Source organism: Terrapene carolina, unplaced genomic scaffold (assembly GCF_002925995.2).
Source record: "Terrapene carolina triunguis isolate 2854851 unplaced genomic scaffold, T_m_triunguis-2.0 Scaffold96, whole genome shotgun sequence".
Taxonomy (NCBI): domain Eukaryota; kingdom Metazoa; phylum Chordata; order Testudines; family Emydidae; genus Terrapene; species Terrapene triunguis.
Window position 1 is genome coordinate 49171675 of NW_020664447.1, and position 26709 is coordinate 49198383.

The following is a 26709-nucleotide window of genomic DNA, read 5'->3' on the forward strand; positions in this document are numbered from 1 at the left end:
GAATAGCAGGTTTATTTTAAATTATTTCAACTTCATTAAACTCTGTAAAGATCATGATAGTGGCACTTACAGAAACCATAAGTACGGGTGATTTAGTGTTTGATACAGGAATATAAGTGTTAACTGGCCCTTTGCTAATAACCCTAAGTTTCCTAGGATCATAGTAGTTAATAACAAAAGACTAATTAGATCATCCAGGCCATCCCCTTGAAAGTACAGGGCACTGTTCCCAGAGAGAGGACATTTTTATTAAAGCTAATGTTTAAAATCAAGTTTACACAAGTTAAGAAGGAAGGTACTGTACATCTGGGGTCAGGCTCGAGTTATGGGAGATTACAATTATCGGTTACAAGGTTCACAAGATACATACATAGTACATAACCAGCATAGACCCAGATTGGGATACAATGCTGGATCTTAGCCAAAAGGCCAAGAAGCAGTAAATTTAGTGTCTGCTATCTCTACTATGTGTATTACAGGAGAGTTAGAGTTCATATAGTTTTGTGAAGCTTGCTGTACTGCTTGGAACTGGCAAACTAGAAACTAGTTATAAAAAGCCATCGTGTTCTTTCTTCTCTGTAGCATGTCCCATGTGAGTGGAGTATTTTTACATACATTTTAGGTCTCTTCCCCGCAGGACATTTCAGATTAAATTACATTCATTACAGTTGAATCTAGGTTACTTGACCATTCTGCCCCTTGCAAATTATATGTTTTTGAAGGAAACTGTTGTGGTTTGACTGATGACTTTTTTTTTTTAGTGACTATGAATTCCAGTTATTACTTACTGCAGTGACATACTGTTTCCTCCATCCCCATTCCCCCACCCCCTTATTCTGATTACTTAGTGGTGGTAACTACATACAGGCTGCTTAAATTCTATCTGTATTTTCAATTGAGTGTGGTATTCTTCATATCTTGTCCTAAACTGTTACCTAATATGTGCTGTTAAACAGCTACAATAATACACAAAAGTAATATCTGTATTTCAGTGGTAGGAGTGAAGTCATTTCTCTCTTTCCCTTACATCAGGAAAGATTTTAATAAGGCTTAAATAGTTTAATGAGTGAAAAATTCTGAGATCCATTGTTTTCAGTAAACTTTGAAGGAATGATTATTATTTTATTATGGTTAGCAAAGTACACTTACTGATATTGGTGTCATGAGAAATACAAGTCTTGAATAGTATTTGAATTTAAAAATAAAATATGCACACAAAATATAAGGGAACGACTCAGCTTTTATATTTAAAAAAATGCTCTCAAAAAAGCCTCTTTGTACTATACAACAGATATGAAGGTCAAAGATATCATTAATAAAAGAATTGCTTCTCTGTCCTGCTAATAACGAAATCAAACAAATCAAATACACCTCAATAGTGAGGTGTGCATTCTGAGGCTCTGACTCTGCAAAAGGCTTCACACTCAGGGATTCATTTACCTGCACAAAATCCACTCACTTAAATAGGAGTCAGCACAGGTGAATTGCATTCTAGGATAGATGTCTCTGGGAGGATTCTCTTTTATGTAAATAACCATCACCATCTGTTGATGCAGGACTCAGTCCTGACTCGCCGTCTTGAAATGCAAAGAAGATATATATGGAAAGCCAAGGGTTTCAAAATCATGTATGTTAAGACTACTACTAATGCCACGTTATTTATTTTAGGCCTTGCTTCCCACACGGCGCTGGTTTAATACAGTATTAGATGACTCCCACCTTGTTGTTCATTGTTACCTGTCTAGCCTTGCTAAAAGGGAAAGGGAGGGCCATCTCTTCTGCCAGGTGAGTTTTGATCTTACTGAAGAGAGCTCTTCAGTTCTGAAGCAGCTCAAAATATTTGCTACCTCTTCTCATGTTATCTGTCTTTGTCTGCTGAAAATGATTACTTTGTGTCACATTTTGTTGGAAATAAACTAAAAGTTGGATTATTATTGAGTAGACTTTGTGCCCAGATTTATTTTAAATCCTCAAAACATTATTTTTGCATTACCTATGTATGTGTGTGTTTATATCCTTGTCTCTGTGCTTTGAGCAGTCCTCCCCAGAAGCCATAGGAAGTGAATGGTTTATGTAGCATGCCCTGAAGTTCAACAGTTTAGGCTACTTTAGACCAAGGGTTGGTGTCAGCTGAATGGGATGAGGGCAGTCTGGCCTAGTGGCTGGAGTGGGCAGCAGGCGTAGCAGCCAGAGCCAAAGCCAAGGGTAAAACCGGAAGGCAGAAACTGGGTACCAGACCCAAGAGTTGAACTGGAGTCCATAATCAGGAACAGGAGCTGAGGGTCAAACTGAAGGTCAGGAATTGGAGTGAGCAGGGTATCAGGCAGGGAGGGTTTCAAGGCAGGGACAGAACAGAGACAAGGCTGAGTGCAAGGCAGGAGCAGGCACAGTGCTGGGTATGAGTATTGAGAAGCTAGTGAGCTGCTGCTGCTGGCTTAAGAGTTGGCCTGCTGGCCTCTGCAACCAGTCAGGTTGTGTGACTAGTCAGGCTGCCAGCTGCAGGCTGGCTGTACTGATGAGGCTGGGAGGAGACTAGCTCTGCTGCAGGCCCTGATTCGTGACAGCTGAGGAGCGAATTCCAAAACTGACAAGGCTTCATGAACATCCTACTGAATTTGACATTAGAATCACATTATTCCAACTGCCATCCTTCTTTTCTTTTAATGTGCTGACAAGGTCTTAGCAGTTAATATTTCACAAACTGGTAGTTGTCAATGTTTTACACCATCAGAAGGCTGGTTTAAAAAAAAAAAAAAACATTTCTAAATTTCAGAGTGGTAGCCGTGTTAGTCTGTATCAGCAGAAACAACGGGGAGTCCTTGTGGCATGTTAGAGACTAACAAATTTATTTGGCCATAAGCTTTCGTGGGCTAGAACCCACTTCATCAGATGCATGGAGTGGAAAATACAGGAGCAGGTATAAATAGCACCCTCCTATACATGCCGCTATATTTACCTACGTGCCTCCAGCTTTGATCCAGACCACATCACATGATCCATTGTCTACAGCCAAGCTCTAAGATACAACCGCATTTGTTCCGATCCCTCAGACCGAGACAAACACCTACAGGATCTCTATTAAGCGTTCTTAAAATTACAGTACCCACCTGGTGAAGTGAAGAAACAGATTGACAGAGCCAGAAGGGTACCCAGAAGTCACCTACTACAAGACAGGCCCAACAAAGAAAGTAACAGAATGGCACTAGCCGTCACCTACAGCCCCTAACTAAAACCTCTCCAGCGCATCATCAAGGATCTACAACCTATCCTGAAGGATGATCCCTCACTCTCGCAGACCTTGAGAGACAGGCCAGTCCTCGCTTACAGACAGCCCCCCAACCTGAAGCAAATACTCACCAGCAACTACAAATACACACCACATAACAAAAACACCAACCCAGGAGCCAAAGCCTGCAACAAACCCCGTGCCAACTCTGTCCACATATCTATTCAAGGGACACCATCATAGGACTTAACCACATCAGCCACACCATCAGGGGCTCGTTCACCTGCACATCTACCAATGTGAGATATGCCATGTGCCAGTAATGCCCCTCTGCCATGTACATTGGCCAAACTGGACAGTCTCTATGCAAAATAATAAATGTACACAAATCTGACATCAGGAATCATAACATTCAAAAACTAGTTGGAGAACACTTCAGTCTCCAACAATTTACAAACTGGATACCATCATATTAGGCCTGAATAAAGACTGTGAGGGGTTGGGTCATTACAAAACCTAAACCTAATTTCCCCAATACTAATTTCTCCCTACTGTTACTCACACCTTTTTGTCAACTGTCTGTAATGGGCCACTCTCTTACCACTTCAAAAGTTATTTTTCCTCCCTTGGTATCCTGCTGTTAATTGATTTATCTCGTTAGATTGACCTCACACTTGGTAAAGCAACCCCCATCCTTTCATATGTTTATACCTGCTCCTGTATTTTCCACTCCGTGCATCTGATGAAGTGGGTTCTAGCTCACGAAAGCTTATGCCCAAATAAATTTGTTAGTCTCTAAGGTGCCACGAGGACTCCTTGTTGTTTCTATTTCTAAATTTAATACTGTAGCAGCTGTTAATCAAGTCCAGCTTGAAATGAAAAAGAAACCTGGTAACCAGAATGATGTGAATTCTTTTTCTGCTCAGGTCCTTTATCATGAGGTCTGTCAAAGCTAGAAAGGCTTGAGTCCTCTTGATCTATTTTCAGGACCAGTATTTGTAGCAATTGTCCTGGACCACTCAGAAGAGAGTGAACTTTGATCCTCTCGTTTTCAGCTGGATTTCATTGCCTTCATAGCAAATTCCATTTGTTACCTGGATGTATCCAGATATAGTCTCTCTCTGTTGATAGGAGGAGCTTTGCCCTCCAGAGGTGCTGTATGGGGTTAGCATTGTTTTTAAAGAAAGGTGCCTTCTGTGGCCAGAGCAGACTAGCCAGTAACCCCTTAGCATATAGCAGTACAGTCAGTGTACCAGGCCTCTGCATCTATGCAAACAGTGTGCCAGCATTTCAAGAAGTTCTTGCTTATTTTAATCTCATTTAATTTTCTTTAGTAAAGGGGTGGTTATGATCCTAGTGCAGCATTCAAAAATTAATTCTACTTTTTCATTGTGATACTATTGAAGCAAACCCTACCAGATTATGATACCTCATCACTTCATGGCAGATGACTAGGGTTTTATCTTTTTCACTTGTTATGCATTAAAAAAAATGATATATCTCCATATATCATAGAACTGGAAGGGACCCTGAAGGGTCATTGAGTCCAGCCCCCTGCCTTCACTAGCAGGACCAAGTACTGATTTTTGCCCCAGATCCCTAAGTGGCCCCCTCAAGGATTGAACTCACAACTCTGGGTTTAGCAGGCCAATGCTCAAACCACTGAGCTACCCCTCCCCCCAAAAAACATCTCCCTGCATTTATTGCAGGCACTAGAAGTTCACTTTATGTACTTGAAGTTATTTGTTAAGATGTTCTCTGCAGCTTTATCCCATGGCAGTTAAGCTAAATTCCCTATGTAACTAGTCTCAACTTTAACTCTTGGCAGCTCCTAGGAGAATTGCCTTGATAAAAAGTTAATCAACAATTATTTTAGTCTCTTAAGAGATTACTTCCATAGTAGACCTTTATTTTTTGGTTAGAACTGTAGCCTTTGCATTCCTATGAGAGATATTGTCACTTTTGAAGTTCATTGTGCACACATGTTGAACATTGTATTGTGCATGTGTCAGGTGGTATTTGAACAGTTCATTTTATTTGCATGTATAGCCTTTTTACAAGAATTAGTATGAATGGCATTCAGGGTAATGTGACTGGCCATGTGGATATAAATTCAATATAGGGGTTCCTATATGAAATATTTTACAACTCTCTGCATACAGAGATAGGTATTATGGACATTGCTAGGACTTCCTTAAACTGTAGCTAGAATCTCTCATACAATTGGTTTCAAGTTATTTTTGGCTAATGCACAAAACATATAACTAGTCAGTCCATGCATATTTCTCTGTCTAGATTATTGGTACCTTGGTAAGATATATATTGTACAGGGGTGCCTGAAGTTGAGATGTTAGGTTCCATCTCTTTTTGTTCAAGGCTTTATATGGTAGTTGCTGATCCCATTCTCATACGTCACTAATTTACATGTTTCAGCTTTTAGACATGCTTAAATTCTACACTGGCTTTGAAATTAATGACCAGACTGGGAATGCTTTGACAGAGAATGAGATGACTACAATTCACTATGATAGAATTACTTCCTTACAGGTAGGCAAACACTGTGTTTCATTTTTAATGTATTTGTTTAAATATAATTTGAAAGTAAGGTGGTGATTCTGGTCTTTCCAAAAGGAAACATCTTGCTTTTTCTGCTGTATTGAAGGAATGGTGCTAGTCTTTCAGTTCCTATCTTTGCATCCTAGCTTTGTTCAAAAATATCCTGAAGAACTTCATATAACACACACTTTGAATTGCATGAGCAGATAAAAGAACCTAACTAAAGTGACAGTCAATATTAGTAAGCCTATCATCCGATTCAGCAAAACAATACCACCTCCAGTTTTGATCTTGTCACCTCATTAACTAAAAAGCGTCAATCTCCGTAAGACTTATTTGTGTGGGAAACCTAGGTGCAGAAGGAAGTGGTATTGGTTATGCAATAGATGTCACTTTTCCCCAGTATAAGTACTGAGCATTGGACAGCACCTGCTGCTAATAGTGCTGTCTTTCAGGTGAGAGATAAATCAAATCCTGACTACCTGTGGTCATTATGAGACTTTTCACAAGAGCATTATGCATGTTTCACATGGTGCTAATTAGGACTGTGAAGAAATTTCTTTTTGGGTTTTCACCCAGTTTTGAATTGCACCTCTGGAGGTTCACTGAAATTTTCATGTCCTTTAAAGTTCAGAACTAGATGAACTTTGGTGAGTGAAATCCCTTAGTTTTACAACCTTGTCAATCTCTACCAAAATTTCATTACTGCCAATTAGGAGGCTATTGTAATGCCAAAACATCTAGTGTTTATTAGATGTGTTAGAAAAATAAATACATCTCAGAAGCCCAAGAATAGTAAATCACCATATACTAAGCAGAAAAATAGTTGCTTTTTCATTATTTTTACTCCAATAGTGCCCACTCTGTGCTAGGTGCTGCCACATGCAGAGGAAGATAGAGTTCTTACATGTTCATGATCAGGGTCTTTTATTATTAAACTCTTGTCAGTGCAATTCCCTTCCTCCCTCTCTCCCCCCCCCCCCCCCCCGGTAATAAACTTGAAGTTACTGTGAAAAGGTCAGTTTAACCTCTCATTAAATTTTGATGGGCTTTTCTAGAGAGCAGCTTTTGCACATTTCCCAGAACTATACGATTTTGCACTTTCAAATGTGGCAGCAGTGGACACTCGTGGTTCATTGGAAAAGCTGTGTGGACCCCTGAGGTAAGCCATAAAGATGGAAATTCAGTTCTGTTTCAAGGTTATTTCTCTCCATTGCTTGTTATTAGTCTTCCAGCCTTTTCATGTATATTGTAGTATACATGTGTAATGCTGAAATTAAATGTGTCACATTGCAAATTATGACTCCTGGTTGGAAGAAGGCATTTGGAGTTGGGACTCTTGGGTTCTGCTTCTGACTTGCTGGTTAATCTTGGGCAAATCATTTGTGCTTCAGTTTATTCACTTGTGGAACCTAGTACATAGACTACTTGCCATATCTGGGTGTGCAGAAGTTTAATTTATTATCGCTGGGTTGCTACTTTTTGCTTGTAAAATGCATCTTTCCCTTAATTCTGATCTCTGGAATGAAAGAAACACTATCAGTTTGAAATCTAGTCATTTTAAAAGTAGAAGAGTTTTATTAGTTTTTGGAACTATACATGCCCCTGAGTCGTCCTGCCATTTTTTGTGGCTATACAATAATTCAGGTTTTCCTGATATTTTCAAAATGTTTTTCTTTCCTTATTGCTGTATCAAAGACCCACAGAAATCACTGGGGGAATTTGAGTTGGAGCCACTCTTTCTCCCTAAGTTCTGCCAAGTGCATAAAATAAAGAAACAGGAAAAAATATAAATGCTTTTCACTAATCTTAGTTACAGTTTAAACATTTTTATGTAAGTAACACTGTATATATTTGCTGTAGTTACAATAGTCATTTTGTAAGTTGACTGGGTGTCCCTTTATGTCTGCTATTATAATAATTCTTAATGCAGTTCTGGGATCTCTGATACTGTAGGATAGATTAAAGTCTTTCTGCCTGACTTGTCATTCTGTTAATTTTCCCACTATTTAGTCTTAATAAAACTATAGCAGTAGCAGTGAACAAAAAAGCCATCTTCTCTTGAACTACTTGTTAGAGTTGGCTTTCTCCTGTTCAAACATAATAGCCTCATCCTGAAAAATGTAGACCTTTTCTAGACTAACGTTTAAAAGTAGCTAATACGTGCTATTAGAATGTGCTAACACATTTTAAAAGTCTAATGTGGACAGGTATTCTGCCTTTAACACACAGGCTCTACGCTGGGCTTTAGCTTGACCACTTGAGCAAATATTAAAGGCAGTGTGTCTTGTCTGTTCAAATATATCTGAATATATATGGAAATGAAAATCTTAGCTGGAAGGTCTGATTATGTTCCCTATTTTTGTATCTGAATTCTTTATGAATGGTGTGCTGTATCTGTCGTTATTAATCACTTTCTGTAATGCAGATACTGTGCTCGTTACCTCTAGGCAATTACCAGGTAAAGCAACTAAATGCAAACTTTGCTTAACTTTTAAGACTCTCTAAGGTTTTTTCTTGATAGTTTTACAGTTCAGGTAACACAATCAAGTCTTCATTTTTTTTTTTTTTTTTTTAACAGCAGCTTTTATAAAATGTAAAAAATCACGGAGTGACTTTTGTATTTTCCCCCTCTTCCCCCATATTATGCAGCCCAAACACACTCCACCAGGTGGCATCATACCTCTGCTTGTTACCGGCTCTACCTGAAGGGGAAGATACAAGCTATGACAAAGAATTTCTGCTAGAATTACTGGTAAACCACACACATGCAAATTAAATTTATCACCTATGTTTTTTCTTGCAAGAAGGCTTGCGTTCACTTCCTCAAACTGAATAAAATCACAGCAATTGCAGCGCTAATGCTGCCAACCACATGATGGCTTTCACAGTTAGGAATGCCTTATGAACTACAGCAGTATGATGACTGAGTGAGTTGGAAACAGATATGAATTCAAATCTAGTAATTAATGACTAATCTTCAAACAGGGAAAAGGATGACTTAGGAAATATGGCTCCTCTGGGAAAGTGCTGGTGTGTCTGAACAATGGCATCTTTAGAGGACTGTTACCAGTGTTTCATCAGCAGTTGCTTAAGCTCCACATATCATGAAAGTTGTTACAGCATGTGTAGATGCTTGCATGATACCTGCGTCCTTAGTTGTTTAGACCTGTTTAAAATATATTTAGGCTGTGATTTTTGTTTATTTGTTTGTTTCAGTGCTATCTAAAGGGATTTAGACATTCGGTTCCCATAAATTAAAGTGAGAATTGAGCATTCAGATCCCATAGGCAGGTTTGAAAATCTCCACGAGTATAGAAATGGGGTGGGGGTCGGGGGAGGAATTCACTTGAGTAGATACTGATCTGAGCAAGGAACTCTAACCTGTGTTGTAATGATGGGACACTTCTCAACATATCCATCGTTCCATTTCCTCTTCGAAGGCTGACATTGCTGTAGCTGATCATATTTTAAAATTATTTGAAATATTTTCTTGATGTTGTATGAGCAGTTTTCAGTCAGATTGTGAACAGATCCTCCTGCTAATATAAGGCCTATTCAAACAGGATGCAGTGGTATCAGACACATTTTTCTGTATAGTCACTTGATATAAATATTTATTGCTGGGTATAAAGTATCAGACTTAACTACTATAGGCAAACATTGGTGTTCAGAAAAAAGATAGTGAAAATTTGTTTCATCTTCAGTTTAAATTCTAACCTTGTGAGGGAAACGTTTAGACTAGATATTTTCAGCCATTTCATACCTTTTTTGTGCTGTTGTTTAAAACTCATGAAAAAAAATGCCATTTTTTAATAGGGAAAGAAAATCTTTCTTCTCCTGTCTTGTCAAAGAGTAATGTTAAAACTAGGACATCCAAATTATAGTGGGACACTGCAGTATTAAGATCCATGCTTGAACTATTTATGATCTAATACCATTGAGCTACATGCTAACTATTCTGTGATAATCGTATGACTTCATTTGTGTTTGATAATGCATCATTGGATACCACCTGTGCTCTCCAAGAGCCTGATCCAAAAGCCCTTTGAAGTTAATGGGACTCTTTATTACAGGTGACTTTGGATGAGACCAATAATTAATGAATTATTAAACAGGCCTAGTTTTCAAAGAGGTGTAAACCTGGCCTCTAAAATTACACCTCAACTTGTTTGTCATCTTAGTAAAATAGGACCTCTTTCATTGTTTTTTAAAGAAATAGCCCACATCAGGTTGTTAGCAATACATCTTATGATTTCCTTCAATATACAAACAAGATTGATTAACTGAAGAAAAATAAAACAGAGACAGTTTGGAGGTAACTTTTTAATTTCTGAAGTCTTAAGGTACTTTTATCACTTCAGCTTGTTATGTGTGTTGAAGACATGAACTTTTTAGTGTTCACTTCCTGGATGACCATCCATTATTTGTCACTTGCATAGCAAAATGTTACTTGGTTAGGCTTTGGTTTAAATGTTCACTTTTGCTTTCCTAGGTGTCCCGTCATGCACGTCGAATATCTCAGATTCAGCAGCTTAACCAGATGCCTCTGTATCCCACCGAGAAGATTATTTGGGATGAAAATATTGTCCCAACTGAGTACTATTCTGGAGAAGGTATATTTGTTCAGATATATTTGGATTGCTCTTAAAACTTCATAGTTCAAAGGACTTTTAGTTAATTCTAGTTCATTAAGAACTATTCCATAGCTTCTAAATCTGGACAATATTTACTTTTGGCTACTTTAGTGCCTTTTAACTTCCAAGGGGAAAAAAAAATCCGTTTTTATACACTTATTTGAATTGGACTGCATAAATTTGATCTGAAATGAATGTCTTCATTACCAATTAGATAAACATAGATTAAAAAAGAATAATAAAAGCTTGGAGTAAATCATAAAACAATCTCATTTACTCCATCTATATATAAGCACAGGAAAAAGCTGGTTTCCATGTTGCTACTACCTGCTCCCAAGAAGTGAACTGTACAGAGCTTGAGAGAGAAGTGACTCATGCCATAGTGTTACAGTGAGCAGCAAGTGAATTCTGTTGAGTTCCTTTAAAATAACTTTGCTCTTTTTCAATATTGATTCTTGAAAAGTCAGTTTAGTGTGGTGAGGTTTTGTCACTTTCAGTTTAAACTGAAATCCCAAACTTTAATACATATCCTGAAAACTAACATCTGTATTATAAAACTACTTATGCTCAATATTGGCTATTAATTTTTTTAATATTTTAAATACATTTTCCAATAATGGCTTGTCAGTGAACCAATTTATATAGTTTTAAGGATAAAAGTGCCTATCTACATTTGTCACAGAATGTCCCACTGGGCACTTCAGGATGGAATCCATAGTCTGTGTGGCAGTCAGGGAATTCATGGAATTTCTAATGTCGATTTAACCTGTTCCCTCATTGGCACAGATCTGTTCCTGTTGTCAGCTAAGTAATGTGATAAAGCCTGGAGCTCTGCCACTGCTAGTGCTGTAGGAAATGTAGAGCCATATCTCTTCCTTGGCTGAGATGGAGAACAGAACAGTTAGGGAAGATGTTTAAATTAGGAACATGATTGTTCTCTGAACTGAAATTGGTTTTTTAAATCGGAATTCTTTTTTAAAAAGCAAACAAAAAATTCCAGTTTGAATAGCCACGTGGATATTCTTTGGAGATCAGCGCACACAGAGCAGAATAATAACTTATACTGACAACAGCACTAATATTATGGCAGTATTTTGTCTTGTAACATGATTGAGATTCTGCAGAGTAAGAGGGGGGAGAGAGAGCTCAGTGCTTTGAGCATTGATCTACTAAACCCAGGGTTGTGAGTTCAATCCTTGAGGGGGCCATTTATGGATCTGGGGCAAAAAAAAGTCCTGCTAGTGAAGGCAGGGGACTGGACTTGATGACCTTTCAAGGTCCCTTCCAGTTCTATGAGAAAGGTATATCTCCATATATTATTTTCCTTATAGCAGTGATATCCGGAAACTGCAGTGTTAACTTGATCACTCTTATCTCTCCAGGAAGGTAATACGTAAACTGCTTGAAAATCAGGTTTTCTTTTTAATCAGGCAAACAAGCTGGCTACATTCCAGAACAGACGACATACTTAACTGGGTACAAGGCCATGCAGTTGTACAACTTTCTCCAACAACACAATCTTATACAGACACCAGTGGAAGGCCATTCTTTGAAACAGTCTGACATGTTTCAGAGAATCACTTTAATTATTTAATATATATTTGTGTTTGTGCACACCTGCATATGCATTTTTGTGCACTGTTAGCTGTGGTAGATTCCATCACAAAAGATAGAAATGTCATGTGTAAAACCTACTACGATGGGTGGAGGAGCAGTGTGCACATGAGTTGTTGCACACAGAAATGGAGAACGCTTTCTGAAAATTAAGCCTGAAAAATTATTTGTATTCTTGAAGCCAACGGGTGACATGGAATAGAATAGCTACCTTAACAGTTTTCATTGCCAGCAGAATGTAGATTAGGTAAGGCCACCAGTGCTGCTTCTCATAGTGGAGAGTCTGTAGAAATCCTTATTTCAATGGTGCCCTTTTTAGTGAAACTTCCATTTCAAATGCTCTTATACCTATTAGTATATGGCATTCTTAACCATATATGCAACAAAAATGGACAGATTTATTTTTCACATTGGTAAACTGAAACACTAATTTTAACCGATTTCTGGAAAAACTTCCTGTCGTCCTGTGTGATTACTCATTTCTGTGTTGCTTGTTTTATCCTTCACATTGCAAAATATTAATATTGTATACTGTTATAAAGATATTATGCTGAATTGCTATCAGCCCTTTATATAATTTGTCTATAATTGCGCACACACAAAACTTCGTTAAAAGAACATTAAGGTTGCAAAGGCAAGCACTCAAAAGTAGGAAATGCCAGAAGTAGGGTTGCCTATTCACTCGTAATTCTGGCATTTCCTAACTTCTGAGTGCTTGAGTGGGTCCACAGACCAGGGTTTCTGCCTATTTGCTGGATCAGGAAGAAGGCCATGAACCAGTTTTAAACCAGAATGTTTATCCCAAAACTCTTTTTCTTGGTTGGTCCCTGGAGAATCCAGTCTGAACTAGTATATGCATATCTCTCTGGGGGTGCTCCAAAGGGTTGATAACAGAGGAAGTACATTAGCATCCCCCCCTTTCTACTAGAGAAGGTACATGCAATGCCACAATAGGTATTAACCCTAATTCAGTAAGATTTAACTTAATTAAATGAAGCTAATCTTAATTCCATAGGGTGTTTCAGGGTATTACAGGATACTGTCTGCCAGTCACCCCATTGTTTGCTGCCGTATTGACACCCACACGGGCCATCAGCAGGGCTGGAACCTTCAGATCCACTGCACAGACCTCTGCCACTTGAGTTAAGGGAGTAACTGTTAGCAGTAGAAGACTGTCATTCTCTATGTGGACTGATACTAGAGGGGGTTTGGATATTTTTATCAGTGGGTTTCACAGATGTTTGCAAATAGCGGAGACCTGGTGAGACTCAGAAGTCTTGGGTTCATTCCAGGCTCTGGAGAGGGGTATGCTGTACTGGGCACAGACTCTTTGGCCCATTCCTCCAGACATTTTATCTACATATAGCTTCGTGGAATAGAAATAATTGTGTTCTATCACCTTTCTTTATTGGCAGTGTGTCTCTGTGCTTGTGGAAGCCAACATGTACTGTGTGCCAGAAAGATTTCAAGGATAATATTGCATGTTGCAAGAGTTTTCACGCTTTCACAGTTCATAAACAAAGGTGTAAAACTGGGACAGTAGTCAAGTGAAAGTATTAAATGTGTAAAGCCCTTTGTTATCAATATTTACCGATTTCTCTACTCCCCCCCCCCCCCCCCCCCCCAGAAAATGTCTGGGTTTTAAAAAAGACAGTAAGAGGGTTTTACCAGATTAATTTTTTTTTCTTCTCACCGGAAGTTTGGCTTTTTTTGGACTTGGGAATTTTTTGTGAGGGAAGCAGGTGGGGCTCTGTCAGGGGGTGATGGTAGAGGTGGTGGTACTCATGGGCTGCAGCCTTCCTCTCCTCTCCTCATCTCATCCTGGCCCTTTGGCATGACTCTATTTGCTTCCTGTGCACAGGAGGGGAGTGAGAAGAGCAGGGAACTGGGTCCTGGCAGCTGAGACCACCTGGCCATTACATGGAAGGGAAGGCTTCTTCACCTGCCTTTTGGTGCATACCCACCCTCTTCCCCAGTACCCCTCTTTCTCCTCCCTCCCCCCCCCCCGGGGGGAGGTTTGTTTTGTTTACCAATTTTCTCCCATTTTTAAATAAAACCTGGTAAATTCCTGGGAAGCTAAAATTAAAAACCAAAAACAAAAGGCCTTCTAAATGAGCCATGTGTAAGAACTTGAGTTGTGGAGCAACACTAGTATTTCCATAGTATAGGCTAAAAATACAGCTATTTATTTTGGAGAGACAAGGTGAGTGAGGTAGTAACTTTTATTGGACCAAACTTTTTCGTTGGTGAGAGAAAGAAGCTTTCAAAGTATGCAGAGCTCTTCTTGAGTTCTGAGAAAGGTACTCAGAGTGTCACAGCTAAATACAAGGTCAAACAGATAGATTAGCGTAAGTAGTAAGCACATATTCTGAGGGACCATTTACGGTTAAGTAGCCTATTATCCTGGAACTGGCATGGCTACAACAAAATTGCTATTTATTTTGGGCATTCTGTGCCCAATTTTTAACACACTTAGGTCTCCCTCCATTTGCTTGACTTAATTAAAACTAATCCATCCACTTGAAATTTCATAAGAATGATTTTATGCCAATGTGGACATGATTTGGGGCTAATTGGGCAGGGTATTTGAGGGACAAGATGGCTTGAAGTATGCAGTGATCTTACTTCTAGAACATTTTCCTATCGTGGTGTTTTTTTTTGTTTTGTTTTTTTGTCCCATGGTAACTCCACAAGCTTGGCTCAGATAGAAACTCCAAAATTTATTTAATCTCCAAACCTGGTGCCAATGATAGTTGGGGAGGTTGTTGCTGTCATTATTTAGCTGTTTTAAAGCATTTTCTGCATAAAATATAATCTCTGGAGCCACATGGAGCTAAGTATGGGTGGCTACAATGCTGGGAAGATAAGGTAGGGAACTATGTGGGCTGGGTGGGAGGTGTGTGGTTTTTCAGTTAACAAGTGAGAGGGGTAGTACTGAATGGGTGAGTTATGGGGCCAGTATGGACAGTGAAGGGGCCCATTAAGTAGAATAGGTACTTCTCTCATAGATAAATTCTTTCCTCCTGCTCCTTCTATTCCCTCTGCGTAGCTCTATCAACAAAAATGTATCAGTTACTTAAGGAGGGTGGAAAACATTGAACACTAGCACAAATGTTAGTCACTAAAGCACCTTTACTCTGCCCCATATCACTATTACCATGATGTATTAAAAATAGAGAGAACCCTATCTTCAAATGTTTTACTACATTACTGATAGGAAAAATAAAGGTGACCTTCAGATAACTTTTTTCTGCTGCTTCATAGTGTCTATAGAAGGACAGAAAGCATGGGGATTTTTTCCTTTTTTTCCTTCAGGTGTATTGTTAATGTCAAGTTTGGTCCTCTCTTGTTTTATGAGGGGGTTTCTGATAGGTGTTGGTGATGATAGGTTATTGTGAGCCCTAATACAGTGAAGGAATGATGGTGAAGAATCTTTGGACAACGCAGCTTTTTGTTAAATGTTATTTCTTCATCGAAAATAAAGAGATCAGTTTAATAGTAATAAAAAAAACTTACTTCCTCTTTCAATTGCTCAGCCTTCACTCTCTTGGCTCTAGTTCTCTAGTCATCAGTCTTCCAGCCTCACTTCTTTTTTTGGTTTCTAGTGAAGAAACCACCTGACTTATCCACAGCATGTGTCACAGGGCCAGTTCTTCTACATCAGAAACTTTTTGGGAAAATTGTCCAATATGGTTGTCCTAAATGTGGTCACTTCTGGTGAAGTGAGTTTTTTACCAGTGACTGCAAATAATTTGCTGTGGCAATGCAAAGACAGGTGCCTTTTAAGTACAACAGTTGCATACAGAGAGATGGTCAACAAGAATAAAATAATACAGTTACATCGCTTGAAGGTGATTTACAAAGGGGGGGGAGAGGGATGGCCTTTGTGCCCTTCTCCCCCCCCCCTTTTTTTTGGTAGTATGTGGTTTTAGAAGAAAGTACTCTTTAAATCTTCTCATATCACGACTAAAGCGTGATGATGGAATTCTATGTAGTGTTTATGAATATGTAAAACCAATGAATTTGTTACATTTATAGACAGAAGATGGACTTAATGTTTCTTTTCCTTAGGCTGCCTCGCTCTTCCTAAACTGAATTTGCAGTTTCTGACTCTTCATGACTACCTTCTACGGAACTTCAATCTCTTCCGCTTAGAGTCTACATATGAGATCAGACAGGACATTGAGGATAGTGTCAGTAGGATGAAACCTTGGTAATATTTCTGTATTAACTAAAACAAACCAAACACCACAATGTAGGAAGTAGCTAAAGCTTTTGGGGGAATAAATAATTAGTGACGTCTATAATATAAAGTGGATACATTCATCTAAGTAGTAACCAACTGTTTCCAGTTGTTACAAAGGTATAAATGTGGTGTTCCATAATCTCTTCTAAAATACTGTTTCATGCAAGATTAATCTTCTAATAATATTATGAAAATATATTTTGGGTATGGTTGCCCATGAAGAACGCTTGTGACCACTATGTGCTGACTAGTATTCCTTTTTAGTAACATTAAGACCTTATTTGTGTTAAATGTTAACCGCAAACTTCACTGTATTAACAATTGTTCTTAATTGTTGATCATTTGTATCAGTGTTATGGATGGGGAGTACTGGTGGGATTTTCACAAGTACTCAGTATTGACCTAACTATGCTCCCAGTGAAGTCAAAATGTTATCACTCACTTCACTAGGAGCAGGGTTACACCGGTGCTGAGTGCTTTTGAAAATCCCACCTATATATGTCACCTGTACTCTTTTTCCTCACTACGTTTTCTGTAGTGCATAGGGTGTAGTCTCCCTTTCATATCCATTAAATCTTTCTGTGGTGTTCTCATCTTCTCGCTTTCCTTGGATGACTTCGTTTTTGAAATGTCATCACAAATTTTACCTTCACAGAGGAGGTGAGAGTATGAAATTAAAATGTTAGTTTACATTATATGTTGATTATTTGATACAAGATATGCTGAAATTTCGTGCCTTTAAATTCTGGAATTCTGCTTCCTCATATCTCTCAAAAATTGGAGCTGATTATGTGATTTTTAAATTATTCAGCAGTTTAAAGAAAATCTGAATGCAGCAATGGTTAATGGCTCTAACACAACACTGATTTTTTTTTTTAATTGTTTTAGGAAATCAGAATATGGAGGCATTGTGTTTGGTGGATGGGCTCGAATGGCACAACCCATTGTGTCTTTCACTGTAGTAGAGGTGGCAAAGCCCAACATTGGTGAAAACTGGCCAATGCGAGTACGAGCAGATGTTACAATTCATTTGAACGTCAGAGATCACATCAAAAATGAATGGCAAGGTGCTCATTTTTATATCAGTAATGAACATTCCATGCCCATCATAAATACATACTATCAGAATTTGGGATAAGTGTAGAGCTCTCATAATATTAGTGTTAAAGTACCCTGATCCTGCTCAATATTATGGCGCAGAAGTAGCTACACTGTTAATGTTGGTATACAGAGTTCAGTTTTAACAGGAGATTTAAACCTTTATTTTGTAAAAATCTAATTAAAATATTAAAAAAACCCAAATATAAACTTTATATAGTCAATATTTTTATGGTGCTTTGAAAAATAAATTGATAGAGAAAAAATAAGAGTTCAAAAATCACCCTAGTGGTTTGAACTTTCCACAGCCCTAAGAGTTTTTACCAAGTATTTGGCAATAGGCATTGTGATTGTTCCATAGTAGTCCATAAAATAAAGAAGGAAAACTTCTGTAAAATGAAACCCTAGGATGGGTTGTCAGCAGTTTTCATTGAACGTGGGACCTCTGGACCTAAAAACCTGATCCTCTATTACCTGAGCTAAAAGAACTAGGTCTGTTAGTTCCATCAGTAGCAGACTCAAACTGTTTTATGTGAAATGACAGCCATTCTCCATCTGGGCAAGGCAGAAAGGACCTGTTCCTAACCAGTCTTCCATTCTCTTTATTCTGGCTCATGTACTTTGCTTTAAATAGTCAGGTCTCTCCCTCAGCTCTGCAAGGTAAAGCCCCACTACACTTTCAGCTTTTCACCTACCACTACAGGATTCTACAGTAATCTTTCACCCTAAAGGGTTCTTTTTTAAAGAACCTACTTAATTGTTTTTCATCCTGTTCAGAAGCTGTCCCCTTTCTGATGTGTACATGTGGTGCTTGCCAAATTAACAACCATAATTTAAGTCATTGTCAGAACATACTTTTCACCTTTTTGTAGCTGAGTGGTAGTTGCATAAACTTCTGAAAATAAAGTTCGTCGTGATGGCAACAGTGCCCTGTTCTGTCGTCTGTTCGTTAGACAGCCTAGAACTACACAAACCAAGGAAACTTGGCGCAGGCCTATACTACTACGTTTTGTTGACATAACTATGTTGGTCAGGGGTGTGAAAAAGCTACACCATCTAGCCAACATAGCTATGGCGGCAAAATCCCCTCTGTAGACACTCTAGAAGCTGATAGACAAATGCTTCTGTCATTTAGCTAATGTCATTTGGGGAGGTGGAGTTACTATGCTGGCAGAAGCACTCCTCCTTTTGACATATGCTATATCTAGACAAGGCCTGGCTGTCACTTTTGCAGAAGTAGTAGTTGAAAATCTTATTTATGTTTGCATCTTTGTACGTACTGATTTAGAGATGCTTATTGGCATTGACTCTGAAAAGGGAATATGTCTCCAAAATAAAAATTGTCTATATCTATACTGTTGTTGGAATAATTAACATGAAAAGGGAAAGTGTCTGCAATGTACGGGGTAATAATTTTACATAAGATCTGCCTTCAATATATATATATTTTTAAAAAGCTTGCCATAATATTCTTTTATATTGTATGATTTACTTTAATGGGATATCAAGATGGAAAACTCCATCTTGATATCCTCCAAATAAGGAGGATTTAAAATCCTCCAAAACTCTTGAGAAATCAAGAGCCCTTCAAAATTATAATTGCAGGATTATTCAAGTGAAAACTACTCAACTCGATAAGCACGCTGACAGCAAGCCCAACATGTACCTTCTATGTTACACCATGACGCCATTCCTCTTGTAAAAGTAATACCCTGCTTGCTAACAAGAACAGAGTAGACAAGTGTTGTGGAGAGATGGTGTGGCCTGCATGCTGGTAGTCTCCTTTTGTTAAAGTTGTGGAGCAAATCTGATCTCTTTTATATTACAGTGGAAAGGTGATGGGCTTTGACTTGATTAAAGCCAGTGTTTTTCTGGTTGTGCTTTTTAATATTGTCAGGAATTGCCAGCTGGCACTGTATATCCTGTGTTTCCTAGTGTAGTATCAATAGGCAACACTACGTGCTTAGGGAATTACACTTGAGTTGACCTTGTTGGCAAGCTGCATAGAAGCAATTATTCATATTCTGCAGTGACATTGACTGATCGTCCTTAAATTCAGTTAGAGCAAGATCTGTTAAATATGCTAGAGTTGGATAGTGTGTTGGCTATGTAGACTGTCACATAGCACAAATGCTAAATGCAGAACATGCAGTAAAATGGATTGAGTTTATGGCAAAAGATATAACTTTTGGATTGTGATATGAGTTTAAGTCCCAGCTCAGATACGGCTTTGTAACATAGTAGCTTCTCAGTAGTATTAATAGATGCACCTCTACCCCGATATAACGCGACCCGATATAACACGAATTCGAATATAACATGGTAAAGCAGTGCTCTGGGGGGGCGGGGCTGCGCACTTCGGCGGATCAAAGCAAGTTCGATATAACGCGGTTTCACCTATAATGCGGTAAGATTTTTTTTGGCTCCCAAGGACAGCGTTATATCGGGGTAGAGGTGTATTTCCATATTAGGTTTATTGTTGTCACATGGAAAGGATAGGTACCTTATGTACAGTTCAGTAAGCCAACTACAATGGTTATGCAGTTTCAGATATTTCTGATCAATGACCTATTATTGACTATCAATGGCAGCATGGTAAAAGATGGACTAGAGTATTGTCTGAAAAGCAGGATGTCTGATGTATGCTGGACGTCTGAGAGGTTTGTGCTAGGAACTCAGACAAGTCCCTGAATCCACACTATCTATTTTAAAAAAACATTCTGCAGTCCTGGTCTCTCTCTTCCCTGATGTCTCCTTAGATGGATCTTTCTTTTACATTTTCTTTGCAAAATAATTCATTCTAACTATGTTGTCTAAAGCTCCCCTGTTCTGTCTTTGCTTCTTTTTTTCCATTTCCATCTTGTTTGTTAAGCAGACTCTTTCCAGAAGTCATTACTTGTATTTTTTAATTAGATTTTTTTTTTAAATTGTTCTCTGATTACCTAACCATTTGGTCCAGTCTGGATTGGTTTTAGAGTATTTATTATTTGCATTACTGTAGCACTGAGGAACCTTAGTCATGGACCAAGACCCCACTATGCCAGGTGTTGAACACACACAGAATAAAGACCGCCTCTGCCCCAAAGAGCTTACAATCAGAGTATAAGACAAGAGACACGAAATGGATATAGAGAGGTGGGGGAATACAATGAGACAATACTAGTCAGCATTATAGGCAGTGGCCTTTAACAAGTGGCCTTGTTGACAAGTTTTTTTTTTTATGGGCATCATGACAAAGGAGAGTTTTTTGAAGGAGGAAAATTATAGACTCATAGAAATGTAGAGTTGGAAGAGACCTAGCTAGGGAACTTACTGAAACCCCTCTGTAGAGCACCAGATTTTCCTTAACTTTCTATAGAATTTTATTTAAAATGTCTTACATAATTATCCCTAAACTTTGAAGTATTCTAGCCTAATTGTAGTATCAAAGACAGTTTAAAAAAGACTGTTGATTCTGTATCCTCTAAAAGCAGGACATAATCCCCCAGTACAAATTATATTGACCAATAAAAGGATATGACCCTTCATTTTAGCCAAAAGGTTAAAAAGAAGCTTGCCTGTTGTACACCTTTCCAATTGCTTGTTAAGGAACAAACACGGCAGTTGTTGGTGAATAAACCAAATAACTCAACTTTTTCCTGTTTTCAATCAGGTCTGCGCAAGCACGATGTTTGTTTTTTAGTTACGGTGCGTCCAACACAACCTTATGGCACAAAGTTTGATCGAAGGAGACTTTTTGTTGAGCAAACTGGCCTGGTGTACGTCAGGGGATGTGAAATCCAGGGCATGTTGGATGATAAAGGACGTGTCATTGAAGAAGGTACGATGATTTTTAAACTATATATATCTATATAATCCTTTGGAACAAATAATGAACCAGTCTATTAGCTGGTACGAATTGGTCTTTGTTTTTTTAGAACAAAATAGACCTATTTCTGAAAACATTAGAAATGGTATGGAAGCATGCCAATAAATCATACTTGTAAATATGAGCTTCAAAGTGAATTTGTCTTAATTCTGTTTCAAAAGTGATTATTTTTCTCCTAAAAAGTGGTTCTTAATCTGCTTTCAACACTGTTTTCTTGTTTTAATCTACTTTTGATTTGTGTTTCAAATATAAACAGGACCAGAACCCAAACCAAGACTTAAAGGAGACTCAAGAACATTTAGAGTATTTCTGGATCCTAACCAGTATCAACAGGACATGACAAACACAATCCAAAATGGAGCAGAAGATGTCTATGAGACATTCAATATAATTATGAGGAGAAAGCCAAAAGAAAACAACTTTAAGGTAAGCTACATTATAGCTGTTCTTAGGATAATAGTTTCTGAATGTGTTGAGTTGGAAGAGTTGTTGAAATATATGTACTATATGTCATTGACTAAGACTATTTGGTGGAAAAAAGCTGGCTAGAATTTATTTCCCTCAACTGTTTAACAATAGTGTTGGTGCTGGATTAAAGAGTTTTGGGTCCTGGTACACAATGGCAATTGGGACTGCCCCCTGAGGTTGGGGAGGGGAAATAAGGTCCAGTCCCCCAGAGTGGGAAGCTTCCAAGTGGGGTTGGATCCTGCCTCGGGGGATGGGAGGCCTGAGGGTGGGGTGGTTGGAGTACAGACCCACCCAACACAAACCCCAGAGCAGCTTCTGTCCTGCAGGGCTGGCCTGGCTCACCTCTCTGGCCTGTTGGCTCTTGCCAGAGTGTGCAGGTGGGGTCCTGCCTCCTTCCTGTCCCTGGGTTTTTGTGTGTGCAGGTGTTTTTGTTGCTCCCCCCGCCCCCTGGTGGTCGGGGTCCCCCTGAGATGGGGGGGTCTCTGCAGGTGCACTGAGTGCATGTTAATTTGGGTGTGGACAGTATGTTAAATACAAAGAAAATTTGTAAAGATGCATCTTAAAAATAATAAATGCTAGGAAACTTCAGCCAACCTCTGAAATGAACCTATACACAATTGAGAGGGTAATATTTACTGAAAGTCTGTTTATAAGTTTCAGACTACAAATATAAAGGTCACCAAAAATGGTGCAACTAGAAAACAGTACTGAGAAATAGAGCCCTGCGTGGATACACAATTTATATTTGGGATATAAAGCAGATATCCACAGAGCTGCAGGGCTCTAGTGACAACGAATGAGACCAGCTGTGCCACCCCCTGCCCTGCCCACTGGGATGGGCATCAGGCTCACCAGCAGGTGTCCCTGGTCATGCTAGTGTGTGCAAGCGTCTCGCACGCTCCCGGACAGGAGATGCACGCTACTGTGTGGAAAGGAGGAGTGGGCTGGGCACTGGCTTCTGCAAGCGGCGGCCCAACATGCTGCTGCTTTCACCGCGTTATATCCATGGATATAAATTGTGTATCTGCACAGGGCTCTAATGAGAAACTACTACACATCTTGTGAGATCATTCCCTTCTACTTTGTATGCACTCTGTATTCTAATTTCCATTGCCTATCACTCTTTCAGAGTCTCATAAAGGTCTGTATTTTGCTTTGTATTCCATCCACAACTTGACTGAGTATAGCAATAATAAATAAATAATAAAAAAAAGTCAGCTCATTTAGTGGGATAAGCATGCAACTTTTCACCTGTATGATGGGACCCCATAGGGAAATAAAATGACTGAAACCAAGTCACTGTGCTGTGGTGGGGATCAGGAGGGGCCACTACTTTCACATCAGCACAGGAATAGTCACCGTCACTCAAATAATTTCACTTGATTTACCATCGTCATGTTCTTTGTAGAATTATGAAGGGGCACTCCATATACTTTATAACACTCTGATATAGTCATCTTCAACGCACAGTCAGCCTGTGAAACTCCTTTCACACAATGCAGTCAACCTGTGGAACTCCTTTCCCCAGAGGATGTGAAGGCTAAGGCTATAACAGGGTTCAAAAACGAACTAGATAAGTTCATAGAGAATAGGTCCACCAATGGCTATTTGCGAGAATGAACAGGGATGGTGTCCTTAGCCTCTATTTGCCAGAAGCTGGGAGGACTGGGTGGATCACTTGATGATTACCTGTTGTTTTCATTCCTTCTGGGGCATCTGGCATTGGCCATTGTTGGAAGACAGGATACTGAGCTATATGGACCTTCGGTCTGACTCAGTATGGCTGTTCCTATGTGATAATTCATGTGTCAAGAAAAGCTCAGGGCCTGCTTAGTTTTGGACAATCCAAGTATTTTTATGTTTGAAGCACAGTATTGATTTTCCAGCTTGTTATACTGTAAGAGCTTCTTTGTCCTTCATTATGTCTCCAGTGCATATGTGCAGTGTTTCCTTTTGCTCTTTGCAGTCTTATCTATGTCATCTGTTGTTTTGCTTTGGCCTTGAGGTAATGTGACATCACTTATCTGTTCAGATTTCTTATTATGTATCACTGCTTATTATCCCCACTTGTTATTTCTTCCACTTTATCCATGTTTTATTCAAGTTCTGAGATTTTTAGTATTGACTTCTTCCAAAAGCTTGAGGACCTTTTCCGGCCACTCTGTTGCCAAATAAGGATGTGTGTCTTAGGCTACTGTTGGGAAGAGGTCTTGTGGCTAAAAATGTGCAGGTTAGCCATCTTTGGCTAATCTACTCTCCGAACTAGGGAGGTGATTCCTTGTGTACAGATACTCCTGCTAGCACGAGTATAAATAGCAGTGTAGCTGTGCTACCATGGATAGCGGCAGCAGAGGCATAGCTGAGCCGTGCCCAGCACAAACCTATGATACAGCCCTTGACTTATCTCTTGTACAGATTCTCATTGTTCAGAGAATGTTAGGATAATGCAAGAGAAAGGAAACTCTTTTAAATCTTAATTTCTAGCCATTATGCCATGAGCACAAAGTGCTGAAGGGAAACACATCTTAGTTCAGCTCTTTTCTACTTAACATAGTTTTTGTCGTTTTAAATAAAAGACCAAATTGAGGAAAGAATTCTCATGAGAGTGCATTTTGTAGGAGTTGACCTATCGCTCAACATCTCAGCTGCTGCTGCTCCAGTTAAGAGTGAAGGTAGCTTCCTGTTATCAATTGGATATTCAAACACCTTCAGATTTGAAAACAAACAAAAAAACCAAAACAGAACATTAAGTTATGGTTTTTATGTGCATTCCATGGCCAAAGTGCATGGTGCAAATATAAACCGAAGGGAAATTGCCATTGAATAGATATGGTAGGATTCTATTGGAAATATGTATGTCCATGCATTACAAAGTTGAATGAAATTCTAGTTTTCATAGGGGATTGTGGAATATGATCTGTGAAGCTGCTTAAGAAGGGAGGCAAAAAGATCCCGCTCTTTTTAATATGATATGGAAGAGTGTATCTGAAATGAAACAATGGCTTGTGACTAATTTTTTTTAAAACTATGCTACAATTGCAAAGCACTGAAAAGTCAGAAAATTATTAAATTAATGTTGTTTGCAGATGAATTTTTGGCATCATAGCAGCAGTTAATTCCCAGGTCTCTGTTGTGATGCAAATAAAGAAATAAAACAAAGTTAATTTTGAACTGTAATGGATACTTTAGTTTGGTTTGTGTTTGGCAAAGAATGGAAGTGTAGTTTTTAGTTTTGTACAGGGTATTTACAACCAATGGACAGAACAAAAAAAAATCAACTGCACAAAGCCTTACTTGTTAGTTTTCCTTAATTTCACATTTATTCAGTTAAGCCAAAACAAATAATTAGCTGTTAGCTTTTCATAAATTGGAGTACAGATTATCCATATCTATTGTATATCTGCTCACCAACTTCAGCCAGTTAACAGAAAGCAAGGTATTACTCTAGAATGATTAATGTTAATAATGTGTCAGGCAGATAGAAGACAGCCTGATTTTTATGCTGAGCCTGCAGGGGGGAGAGCAGCCAAAAAAACCTGTGCAGTGTAGTAAATTAAGCAAATATGACAGCAGCAGAAGTGCGAACATAATCGGATTGCTAGATATGATAGTCAGCACTTCTCTGTGATAGGTCAGCAGTGTTATCTTATATGGGTTATCTTACCAAGTTTGCATGTCTGTGCATTCATCAAAGTAATATTTAACGTTAGGGACATATTTCTACACTTTCCACCCAAAGACTGAATATAACCATTTAGAAGGATAATCTAGGATATCCCTGTGTTGTAATTAGTTGTGCTGCTTCTGAGAAATAAGATCTCACTAAGTTCAAAATTATGCAAAACCACACAATCTATTCCCTTCTTTCCCCCATCACTAAGCATCATCATCCTCTAGATGTGACATTTGTTATCTGTTTTTGACTCGTGTCAAAAGAAGTTTGAGGAAGCATCGAGGGCATTATGTACTGGTATCTCTGTGAAGTCATGAATATAAACTAGTCCTTAACTTTACAAGCTCTTTCGATTTGCCTTTTGAGTTGCTTGTTCTCCTGATATCGTGGGCTATTAAAGTTGAGGGAATTGAAATAAGTATTATAAATTGACCTACTCCTAATATGTATTTAAATTGCTTTATCAGCCAGGAAACCTGTCATTTATACCCAGAATGAAATTCCAGATGTTTCCTGCTGATTTGTGCTTCTCAGTTGGCTTAAACCTGTGAGTGCTTGTACTGTGTGTATTGTATGCACTCAGATGAAGCTTAGGAGGGCAGACAGCTTTACACAGCTCATCTGATTTTGCTTTTTGAGCTAAGGACTGGTTTTAGATTAGTAACTCTTCAGGGACACTGGTACTAGACTAAGTGAGTTCTGAAAAATGAATCATCCTGAGGGATCCACAGCTCCAAAACGTACAGTACGTGAACAGTGCTCAAGCACAAAATTACATAGTACCTCAGGTTAATGAAACACTGAATAGGAAGATCAGTAGTTTCTAAATGGAACAGTTGTTATAAAAATAACGCTATCACATCCTTGTGTTCCCAATTTATTCCTGGTCTGTAACTTGTATCTCAAAATAATTTTGTGTATTTTTTTGTTTTTGTTTTGTTTTTTTCCATGTTTTTCTGCTTCTGACACCTTCCCCATCCATAAGGATTCTGGAATAAGAACTTCCTGGAAATTTCGATGATCATGTTTGAGGCAGAATAAAATACAGCATGCCCATCTGTAGATACAGTATATTTGCTTTGTAGCATTGAGAAAAGAAAAGTGCCGCCATTAGTAAATTCAGCATATAATGGTCAAACACACAGGATACAGAATTACAGCATCAAAGTGCCACTTTTAAAGAATCGCACGTCTGACAGCTCTGGCACTTCAGTGATGATGATGATGATTGGTGGCATTGTACAGACACCATTGTGAACCAAATAATCCATTGTTTCATTTGGGTTAAATTAGTGCTCACTAATGGGATAGTTCAATATTTGG

The 26709-nt window shown here is 38.7% G+C and overlaps 1 protein-coding gene across 1 annotated transcript in view; it reads left to right on the top strand.

Moving 5' to 3' along the window:
• AQR (aquarius intron-binding spliceosomal factor) overlaps positions 1–26709 on the top strand; it is a 101970-nt gene that overhangs the window by 25107 nt on the left and 50154 nt on the right. Inside the window, exons 11-19 of the mRNA XM_026651411.2 lie at positions 1669–1785; positions 5660–5773; positions 6841–6944; positions 8435–8537; positions 10278–10398; positions 16105–16246; positions 17168–17346; positions 21030–21197; positions 21502–21671. Of these exons, the coding sequence (XP_026507196.1) occupies positions 1669–1785; positions 5660–5773; positions 6841–6944; positions 8435–8537; positions 10278–10398; positions 16105–16246; positions 17168–17346; positions 21030–21197; positions 21502–21671 (1218 nt within the window). The remainder of the gene's footprint in view (positions 1–1668; positions 1786–5659; positions 5774–6840; positions 6945–8434; positions 8538–10277; positions 10399–16104; positions 16247–17167; positions 17347–21029; positions 21198–21501; positions 21672–26709) is intronic.